The sequence below is a fragment of the Culex pipiens genome, chromosome 3 (genome assembly GCF_016801865.2).
Source record: "Culex pipiens pallens isolate TS chromosome 3, TS_CPP_V2, whole genome shotgun sequence".
NCBI classification, from domain to species: Eukaryota; Metazoa; Arthropoda; class Insecta; order Diptera; family Culicidae; genus Culex; species Culex pipiens.
The window spans coordinates 88002513-88013984 of NC_068939.1; the positions used below are offsets into that span (position 1 = coordinate 88002513).

Below are 11472 nucleotides of genomic sequence, written 5' to 3' on the forward strand. Positions count from 1 at the left end.
AGATAGAAATTTGGTGTCAAAGGGACTTTTATGTAAAATTACACGCCCAATTTGATGGCGAACTCAGAATTCCGAAAAAACGTATTTTTCATCGAAAAAAACACAAAAAAAGTTTTAAAAATTCTCCCATTTTCCGTTACTTGACCGTAAAATTTTTTGGAACATGTCATTTTATGGGAAATTTAATGTACTTTTCGAATCTACATTGACCAAGAAGGGTCATTTTTTCATTTAGAACAAAATTTTTCATTTTAAAATTTCGTGTTTTTTCTAACTTTGCAGGGTTATTTTTTAGAGTGTAACAATGTTCTACAAAGTTGTAGAGCAGAAAATTACAAAAAAAATGATTTATAGACATAAGGGGTTTGCTTATAAACATCACGAGTTATCGCGATTTTACGAAAAAAAGTTTTGAAAAAGTTATTTTTTGCGTTTCTCTTTGTTTCGTCGTCCGTGTCTGTCGCGTGTGACCATGAACGGCCATGATCAACGACGACCAACTTTTTCAGAACTTTTTTTGTAAAATCGCAATAACTCGTGATGTTTATAAGCAAACCCCTGATGTTTATAAATCAAAATTTTTGTAATTGTCTGCTCTACAACTTTGTAGAACATTGTTACACTCTAAAAAACACGAAATTTTAAAATGAAAAATTTTGTTCTAAATGAAAAAATGACCCTTCTGTGTCAATGTAGATTCGAAAAGTACATTAAATTTCCCATAAAATGACATGTTCCAAAATTTTTTACAGTCGAGTAACGGAAAATGGGAGAATTTTTAAAACTTTTTTAGTGTTTTTTTCGATGAAAAATATTTTTTTTCGGAATTCTGAGTACGCCATCAAATCGGGCGTCTAATTTTACATAAAAGTCCCTTTGACACCAAATTTCTATCTCATCACCTTTTCAGGCTGCAAATTATTGAAAAACACCTCTTTTTTCGCATGTTCAAAAATGGAAGGGGTCGTACCGCCCCTCCGTCACGAGATATCAAAAAATGGACCTCGGATTCGTGATCAGGGACAAAAGTTACCCCTTAGGACAAAGTTTCACGCAATTCGAAGAGGGGTCGGGGCAACTGCTGTGTGAGTTGGCGGAGAATTACCCTATAGCAAAACGTCATCATTAACTCATTTTTGACCAAAATGGTCGTTGTCACAAGATAGCACACAACAGACGAAATATTTTTTCGTTCGAGTTACTATAAATTCTGTAACGTATCGCTATTCAGTAGAGAAATTCCAACCGATCCCCTACTCGTTCTCCCTTCAACGAGATAACGACCAAATCGAATCTGGAAAACTTGAAGGTATGATTGAATATTTATGATGTGAACGGAGATTTCCTTCATCACTCTCTCTTTGATTCCGAACGAGTCTGCCGGTTCGGTTGTTGAGCTGTAGCTTTCCGATACGTATGCGTCCCCCCTGACTTGGAGCTTTGTTCCAGCACAGAGAACCCGTCGAAACGTGGAGACGAAATCTGCCGCCAAGGGATTTGGGCCAACGATGGCTAGTAAGCGATTTGTCACGGAGGATTTTCTCGTGCGTTTCGGGATTTGTCCGTCAGGCAGGGGGCTTTAGTATCGGGAGGGCCATCAAAGCGAGAGGGTACTTGACAAAACGATGATTGTTGTTGAGCAGCTTCATTACGAGGAATAATGGGCGGTTGAGTTGCAGGTTTAATAATCATCATTAGGATAATGGTTGTTTTGATGAGTGGTTTGGTTGTAATGCTTAACTATCTTGAATCTGTATCTGGAAGTCTAGGCTACTTTAATACTCAAAGTGTTGGCAGGTCATAAGTTGTTTGAATTATGTTTCATAAAATACTTAAAGAAACTAAAAGGTTTTATTATTTACACCATTTCCGACTGTTAACATTTTACTGACAACATTGAGGCTGTATTCTGATTGTGATGTAGATATTAACATATCAAAGAAATTGTAGCGGCGATTTTATCCCTTCTGAGCATTAATTTCTGTTGAACGAACCTCTCACTGAAAATCATCACCAAGAGGTTCATTACAGAAAAAAAACAGCTGCAGTAAATCCACTCCGAAAACTTCAAAGATCCCGGCCCAAAACCTCAGTCAATGTCGGGTTGAACTTCAAACCAAAAGCACGCAGTGTACACTACGGTATCAGGTTCACACCATCCATCAACAGCAAGCAATAAATCACCAGACCAGGACGGGAAGCTGAACTCCACGTGGTCGAGGCCTTCCTCTCTCTATAATGGTCCCCACTACAGCCATTATTCAAATTAACCCAGGCCCACCGAGTACACTTCCGGTGGGTTGCTCCCTCTCTCTCTCTTTCGGAGGCTGGTGATCATTTGTAACGAAGCCGTTTTCAACAAGACTCTTGTGTCGTCACTTCGGCCGAGAGGTCCTGGAAGGGGTCATAAACGATTTGTGTGCAAATTCGTTTTTCAGGAAGGGAGTGTGGAGATGGGACAGGTTCGCTTTGATCCTGACAATGTAACGTTTATTGGAAGTGAGGGAGGCAGGCAGCTTGAAAACGTGACTAAAGACCTTGATTTTGGAAGTCATGCACCGATGCTAGACTCCGATATCGGTTTGGCGGCTTGAGATGGACTTTTTTTGAAGAATACAGGCCATTTTTTTTTAATGCGAAAAACAATTAAATTTAAAATGTGAAATGAGATGTTTTCATCTTTAATACAATATTTTTTTTAACATCCGGGAACATCCCTAGACAATATTTGCCCTAAACCATCGCACCTTATTCGGGTGTTAATACTGGATCAGGATCACCAACCCAAACGACCATTACGCGTCGTCCTAACCCGGAAAGGTGTCCCACAGCCTGCCTCAGAGCCCATAGTTGCACGCAAACCTTGACCAAAACGTGCTCCGGAAGGCCAGTCGAAGGCCAAAGGTGTGATTATAATTACCAACTGACGTGACAGATACATTTTCGTCTGTTATATTAGGACTGTCCAAATGTTTAAACTGTGTCGTCGTTTCGACGCGTTCTAGTTAAAACCAAGGTAAATAATTGCGTATTTAAATGAAGTAAATTTGGTTCAGTGAGATTTATATTAATCCAGTCACAAAATATTCTAGCAGAGCTGAATCCTGCTAAAATGGTGGAAAATTTCTGCTTTGTTAGAACTCTGCTAGAACGCTGTGATTGGGAAACATTTTAAAAATCAATCCAATTATTTTTCTCATTACTGGCAATTTGACGATTCTCTTTGATTTGCAATTTAAAGTGAGAATCAACTAAACATCTTAACCTATCTTTTGATTTAGAAAAAAAAAACGTTACTTAATCCACCTAGGTGAATGGGGGCTTCCTCTTCTCGGTTCATACACAAATAAATGTATTGAGAATGTACATGTATATATAGAGGCGATTCGTTGATTGAGTTCTAAAATTCAACTAAATTGCTAATATTATTGTTCACAATGATAAAGCTTAATTTTCTGGGTACAATGACCCTTTGTACGACCGCAAAGGATTTAAAATGGATTTTTAAAACAATTTAAAATAATAACTTTGCGATCCTTTTTGACTGAAAGCAGAATACTTAGTATATAGTCTAGAGACTTACTAAATCGAATGCTATTCATTCCGAGTAGAAGTAAAATACGCCTATGTTCGTCGACGAAAATCCATGTAAGCAATGCACGCGAGTTTTCACACCGTGACGGCATAGGGGGATGGCGTTACTATTTTTAGACCACGTTTTCCACTTTTTCTTATCGAAACCGACTACTTTATCGACTTCATTTTGCTGGGCGAGATAGGACGCCGTCTATTTTTAGACGATGACTCAGCACTTTTGCACTTAAAAAAACCAGATGGCAGCACGATATAACGCCACTTCCCTATGCAGTGCTCGAACGAGTCAAAATTTCCGTAAACTCTCTCCTTCTCTCGCCTTGCATAGGGACGTGGCGTTACATCGTGCTGCCACCTGGTTTTTTTAAGCGCAAGAGTGTAAAAGTGCTGAGTCATCGTCTAAAAATAGACGGCGTCCTATCTCGCCCAGCAAAATGAAGTCGATAAAGTAGTCGGTTTCGATGAGAAAAAGTGGAAAACGTGGTCTAAAAATAGCGACGCCATCCCCCTATTCCGCTCTCACCTTCTACAGCTAAAGCGAAAATTTAAGAAAGGGTAAAAAGTGTATCGCTAACGGAGTCGATCGATGGCTCATGGATAGGTATCTAAGAACACATTACATGTTGTCATTTCCCGAAATGACTTGACTTGTCTTGGCTTGGCGAAGACGTTTTTGAGGCTATTCTGGTCCTGATTTAGGGACGACAGAATCTTAGCATGCTGGACGCGATTCACAAAGGAAATTTTATTTCTGTTGCCACCGCTGGGATGGGCACACTGGCCGACGGTGCAACGCCGGCGGTGTAAACAGCCGATGCCGTCGTAGCTGTCAACGCAGGCAAAGAGGAGAGAAAAAGTGTGTGTGTGGCCACCAGCGTAAACACGCGCGCTGATTGTTCACCATTTTTCAACCTGAAAGAACGGACGTTTGAACGAGTTTGGAGGAGATATTTTGCGGATTTTTGCTGAGGAAAAAGAAGTGCTGTAGTTCGATTATTTATTTTATTGAAACTGTACTGCCTGAGGAACCTGTAAGTAAAATAGAAACCAAAATTAGTGCAGTTGAAGATAAATTAAACGCAAGATACTTACCAACAGCGAAGAAGTCCAGCAACCTGCTCTGCCGTTTCGCACCGTCACTCGGGGCGAATTTGTACTTCGGTGATCCGTGAGTAAATCTGAAAATAAAAGAAAAATAGTAAATTAATAAATTGCACCTACAAATACAGGAAGAGTGCAAAGAAGGAAAGTTAGGGAGAAGGAAAGAGTGAAGGAAGGAGTTTGGAAAGCGTAGAAGGAAGACCAATTAAGTGAGTAAACTTAAACCTAGAATGTAAACAAAAAAAACTTAAAATATACTTACTTCTAGTTTTGAAGCTGCTACGTAGAGCTGCTGATCAAAAATTTGGTTGTTTTAATTACCACCCGAACAATCTTCAAAATTAATTGCGGGTTCGGTAATCCTCTCCACGATGGCCGACGAAAATCCGGACTTCACCGAGACTCCCTGCTCAACCTGTAAAGAGGTGTCGACCGAGGATGAGCTGATGGTGGGCTGCGATAGCTGCAAGCTGTGGTTCCACGCTCGGTGCGTCAACCTTAATCCGGCTGATAAGAAGTCGGGGAAGAAGTGGTACTGTCCGGACAAGGACTGCCAACAGAAGAAGAAAAAGACTAAGAAGTCTGTGGAAGTACCGCTCCCATTGCCGCCCGAGTTGCAAGAAAAGTTGAAAGCTTTGGAAGAAACTCGGAAGCGCATGGAAGCGGAACAAGAGATGGAGCGAATCCTGAAGGAGAAGGAGCTCGAAATGGCTGTCTACCTTCAGGAGCGCCAGATGAAGATCGACGAGGAACTCCGCGAGAGGGAGTTCAAGCAGCGAGAGGCGAACCTAGAGGCGGAGATGCAGAAGAAGGAGGAACACCTGAAGCGGATCCAGAAGCTGGAGACCACATTTCGGGACAAAAGCGCCTCCATCGACAAGCTGTTGCAAAACAGCAGCACTCCGCTGCGAAACCCAGAAGTCAAACCATTGACAACGGAAAACCTGGGAAAACACGACAAGGGCGGAAACTCTGGGGGCACACCGAGCAAACCGGCTTCCAAGAAGACGTCCAGCCGCTCCTCGTCGGGGTCCAGCACTACCAGTTCCGCCAGTGGCAAAGGTGACGCGGCCGATACGAAAGGTGATGGAAACGACGAGAAGTCGGTCAAGCCGGGAAAAGCTGAGGATTCTGGGGAGAAGCCAGACGGGCTGGGGCAGCACGGTTCGGGTCCAACGAAGGCCCAGCGAGCTGCAAGACAAGGGCTGACAAGGAAGCTGCCAGACTTCCACGGCAAGCCAGAAGAGTGGCCATTGTTCTTCGCGGCCTACCAAGCGTCGAACGAAGCCTGCGGGTACACGGACGTGGAGAATCTCGTGCGCCTACAAGACTGCCTGAAAGGCAGAGCGCTCGAGGAGGTGCGTGGCCAGCTCATTCTGCCCAAGTCGGTTCCGCGTGTGATCGCCAAGCTTCGCCAGATCTACGGTCGCCCGGAAGTGTTGCTGCAAAGCCACCTGCAACGAGTGCGCAAGCTGGAGCCGCCGAGAGCGGACAAGTTGGGATCGTTCATCCCGTTCGGCAATGCAGTGGAACAATTGTGCGAGCACATCGAGGCTGCTGAACTAACGGCGCATCTGGTCAATCCGATCTTGATCCAGGAACTCGTCGACAAGCTTCCGGACGGGGAGAAGAGGAGTTGGGTGCACTACAAGCGCAAGAAGCGCGAAGTAAATCTGCGCACGCTCACCAACTTTCTCTCAAAGATCGTCGAGGATGCGTGCGAGGCGACGGTCAACCTGGACTACAAGCCGGACGTCAGAGCGGCGTCGGGACCGAGCGGCCGAAGCCGAAACAAGGAAAAAGCCGCACTGTTCAACCACAGCGTAGCCGAGGAATGCACTGAGCGACGAGAGCAGAAGCCACATAAGCTGTGCAGGGTGTGCCAGCGCATGGATCACCGACTGTGGACATGCGAGGACTTCAAGAAGCTGCCATACGAGGATCGAGCGAAGATGGCGACGAAGTGGAAGCTATGCCAACGCTGCCTGAATGAACACGGCGGTCAATGCAAGCTCAAACTTCGCTGCAACGTCGGAGAGTGCCGCGAGCCACACAATCCTCTGCTTCACCCGGAGACGAGGGCAGTCGGCATGAACGCACACATTACCTCCACCAGTCCCGTTCTGTTCCGGATGCTTCCGGTCAAAATCTACTGCGGTGAGAGATCGATGACTGTGCTCGCGTTCCTCGACGAGGGTTCCTCCCTCACGCTGATCGAAGGTGGTCTAGCTGACCGTTTGGGACTGTTGGGGACGAAGGAGAAGCTCACCATCAAGTGGACAGCCAACATAACGCGAGTTGAACAGCATTCGAGGCGGACGAACATTTGGGCGTCAGCGATCAACGGAGCGAATGGCGAGAAGCTGCTGCTGCAATCTGTCCGCACGGTGGAGAAGCTGATGTTGCCACGTCAAACCTTGAACGCTGACGAAATTTCGGCGCACTACAAACACTTGCGCGGGCTTCCGGTGGATTCGTACGATGGCCGGCCGGGAATGCTGATCGGGTTGAATAATATTCACTCGTTCGCACCGCAGGAAACGAAGGTCGGCACGATTGCCGATCCGGTGGCAGTCCAGTGCAAGCTTGGCTGGACGGTATACGGACCTCGGGATGCAGAGTCGGCGAGCGCGAGCTGTTTCCTCGGATGCCACCAAGAAGTGACGAATGAGGAGCTGCACGATCTACTCAAAAGCCACTATTCGCTGGAAGAAGCGGTGGTGACTGTGCAGCGGGAGTCGGTTGAGGACCAACGTGCGAGGAAGATTATGGAGGAAACTACACGTCGCGTGGGTGACCGCTTCGAGACCGGACTGCTGTGGAAGACCGACGATGTCAAGTTCCCGAACAGCTACCCGATGGCTGTAAAGCGGATGAAGCAGCTGGAGAAGAAACTTGAGCGTTCGCCAGAGCTGTACGACAACGTCAAGAAGCAGATTGAAGACTACCAGGCCAAGGGATACGCGCACGAAGCCACCGCGGAGGAACTGAACGGAACAAACATCAACAAAGCGTTCTACCTGCCGCTCAACGTGGTGGTGAACCCGAAGAAGCCGGGGAAAGTTCGGCTGGTCTGGGATGCTGCCGCGACGGTAGATGGAGTTTCTCTCAACTCGATGCTGGCGAAGGGACCAGATCTGCTCGTGCCACTGGTGTCGGTGATCTGTGGGTTCCGCGAACGACGGGTTGCTTTCGGCGGGGACATCCGCGAGATGTACCACCAGCTGAAGATTATCTCCGGGGACAAGCAAGCACAACGCTTCCTCTTCCGGGACAACATTAACGAAGAGCCGAAAGTGTACGTGATGGACGTCGCTACATTCGGGTCGAAGAGTTCGCCGGCGTCGGCGCAGTACGTCAAGAACCGCAATGCGGAAGAGCATGCCGGTCAGTACCCGGACGCCGTGGCAGCGATCATCAATCGGCACTATGTCGATGACTATTTTGACAGCGTTGACACCGTCGAGGAAGCTGTCAAGCGAGCGAAGCAGGTGAGCCACGTCCACAAACAAGGTGGTTTTGAGATCCGCAACTGGGTGTCCAACTCGCCGGAAGTGCTGACTGCTCTGGGCGAAGAGAAGCCGATGAGTCCTGTGCTGCTGAACCAGGACAAGCAAACACCCAGCGAGCGCGTACTCGGCGTGCGGTGGGACCCGGAGCTGGACGAATTCGCCTTCGCCGTGATGCACCGCGAAGAACTGATGAAGTACCTGAAAGAGGGGAAAAGACCAACCAAACGGATCGTACTGAGCTGCGTGATGGGATTTTTCGATCCGCTCGGCCTGCTGTCGCCGTTCACAATCCACGGGAAGATCATCATCCAACATTTGTGGCGGACCGGCTGCAGATGGGACCAAGACATTGACGACGAAGCCTGGATTCTGTGGAAGCGGTGGACGGCACTGCTGCCGGAAGTCGAAGCGCTTCGGTTCCCACGGAGCTACTTCGGCGATGCGATGTCCACGTCGGTCGAGAGTCTCGAGCTGCACATCTTCAGCGACGCGAGCGAGCTGGCCTATGGTTGTGCGGCGTATCTACGCGCGGTCATCGACGGCCAAGTTCACTGCAGTCTCGTCATGGCGCGATCGAAGGTAGCACCGCTGAAACGACAATCAATTCCACGACTGGAGTTGATGGCGGCGTGCATGGGAGCGCGCATGAGCCAGCAGATCCTCGGAACTCACACGCTGCAGATCGACCGTACCGTTTTCTGGACCGACTCGAGGACCGTCCTTGCGTGGCTGCACGCAGATCCCTACAAGTACAAACAGTTCGTCGCATTTCGAGTCGGGGAGATTCTGGAGCTGACGAGACTGGACGATTGGAGATGGGTGCCTTCCAAGAAGAACATCGCGGACGTTCTCACGAAGTGGGGACCTGGACCGCCACTGCAGAACGATTCGGAATGGCGGAACGGTCCGGCGATACTGTTCGAGCAGGATGACCACGACTCACCGCCTGAGCAGATCGAGGAGACGAATGAAGACGCACGAGGCGTGGTACTGTTCCACGGGACAGTCAACGTAGAAGCGGTCTCGACGTGGACAAAGCTGGTGAGGGTGACGGCAACGGCGGTACGCTTCATCGAAAATTGTCGTCGCAAAAAAGACGGCCGTCCAGTACTGACTGCAAAGGCCACGAGTCGCCTAGCCAAGCGGGTCAAAGCGCAGCACGAGACGGATGTCCAACCGCTGCAACAAAACGAGCTGCAGAAGGCCGAGAGGATTCTGTGGAAGCAAGCGCAGTTCGAGAGCTTCCCCGACGAGATGAGCGTGCTGACGAAGAACCTACAACTGAAGCAGGGTGAGTTGCCAGAGAAGATCGAGCGGTCGAGTCCGCTCTACAAGCTGCTGCCGGTGCTCGACGAGGATGGGGTTCTGCGCGTTCGTGGGAGGCTGGAGAAGAACGAATCGATCCCGTTCGACAAGCGATTCCCGATCATCCTGGGTCGGAAACACGCCGTCACCAAGAAGATCATCCAGCACTACCACGAAAAGTACGGTCACGCGAATCGGGAGACCGTGTTCAACGAGCTGCGTCAGAAGTTTTGGATTCCAAACGCACGGGCCGCGATCCTGGAGGTCGTCAAGGAGTGTGTGTGGTGCAAGGTGAACCGTTGTGTGCCGTTCGTCCCAACAATGGCGCCGCTTCCGGTCGAACGCACTGCAGCAACCATGCGACCGTTCAGCGCGGTGGGCGTCGATTACCTGGGACCGGTCGAAGTCACGGTGGGTCGCCGCAGAGAGAAGCGCTGGATCGCCGTCTTCACGTGCTTAGCGGTCAGGGCGGTGCATCTTGAAGTGGTCCATAGCCTCACCACGCAATCGTGCCTGATGGCCCTCCGGAGGTTCGCGTGCAAACGCGGCGTTCCCGAGAAAGTGTTCTCCGACAACGCTACGTGCTTTCGGGGAGCGGACGCGGCGATGACGAAGGAGATCAACAAGGAGTGCGCGGAGCAGATGACGTCGCCGACCACTTCATGGTCCTTTATCCCACCTGGGACGCCCCACATGGGCGGGGCCTGGGAACGGATGGTGCGATCGGTGAAGGAGGCTTTGCGCGCACTTGACGACGGACGAAAGCTGACCGACGAAATTCTCTCGACATCTTTGGCCGAGGCCGAAGACATGATCAACACTCGGCCGCTGACGTACGTCCCTCAAGATTCCGCTGAAGAAGAAGCCATCACGCCAAACCACTTCCTGCGCGGGACGGTAACGAGTGCGGACCTCAAAGTGGACGAGACGGTGGACACCGCTGCTGCACTGCGAGATGTTTACAAGCGGAGTCAGCAGCTGGCGGGCAAGATGTGGGAGCGGTGGTCGAAGGAGTACCTGCCCTCGCTGAACCGGCGTCCAAAGTGGTTCGAGGATCGGAAGCCCCTCGAAGCGGGCGACCTGGTGTTCGTGGTCGAGGGCAAGAACCGGAAGAACTGGGTACGAGGTCGAGTAGTGGAGGTGTTCAGCGGGTCGGACGGACGCGTTCGGCAAGCGGACGTGAGGACAGCAGACGGGAAGGTCAACAGGAGAGCAGTGGTTAATTTAGCGGTGTTGGAGATCAGAGACGGTAAGTCCGACGCGCCGGAAGGCCCGACGGATCTTACGGGCTGGGGTGTTGCCACCGCTGGGATGGGCACACTGGCCGACGGTGCAACGCCGGCGGTGTAAACAGCCGATGCCGTCGTAGCTGTCAACGCAGGCAAAGAGGAGAGAAAAAGTGTGTGTGTGGCCACCAGCGTAAACACGCGCGCTGATTGTTCACCATTTTTCAACCTGAAAGAACGGACGTTTGAACGAGTTTGGAGGAGATATTTTGCGGATTTTTGCTGAGGAAAAAGAAGTGCTGTAGTTCGATTATTTATTTTATTGAAACTGTACTGCCTGAGGAACCTGTAAGTAAAATAGAAACCAAAATTAGTGCAGTTGAAGATAAATTAAACGCAAGATACTTACCAACAGCGAAGAAGTCCAGCAACCTGCTCTGCCGTTTCGCACCGTCACTCGGGGCGAATTTGTACTTCGGTGATCCGTGAGTAAATCTGAAAATAAAAGAAAAATAGTAAATTAATAAATTGCACCTACAAATACAGGAAGAGTGCAAAGAAGGAAAGTTAGGGAGAAGGAAAGAGTGAAGGAAGGAGTTTGGAAAGCGTAGAAGGAAGACCAATTAAGTGAGTAAACTTAAACCTAGAATGTAAACAAAAAAAACTTAAAATATACTTACTTCTAGTTTTGAAGCTGCTACGTAGAGCTGCTGATCAAAAATTTGGTTGTTTTA

The 11472-nt window shown here is 48.9% G+C and overlaps 1 protein-coding gene across 1 annotated transcript; it reads left to right on the forward strand.

The window, feature by feature from the left end:
• Nucleotides 1-5066: 5066 nt before the first annotated feature.
• On the forward strand, nt 5067-10862 carry LOC120414628 (uncharacterized). Its single transcript, XM_039575862.1, has one exon. It carries the CDS (start codon nt 5067-5069, stop codon nt 10860-10862), a length of 5796 nt encoding a protein of 1931 aa, XP_039431796.1.
• The last annotated feature ends 610 nt before the right edge of the window (nt 10863-11472 follow it).

Coding starts and splice junctions, on each gene's coding strand:
- LOC120414628 (XM_039575862.1), top strand. CDS start 5,067: ATGGCCGACGAAAATCCGGACTTCACCGAGACTCCCTGCTCAACCTGT.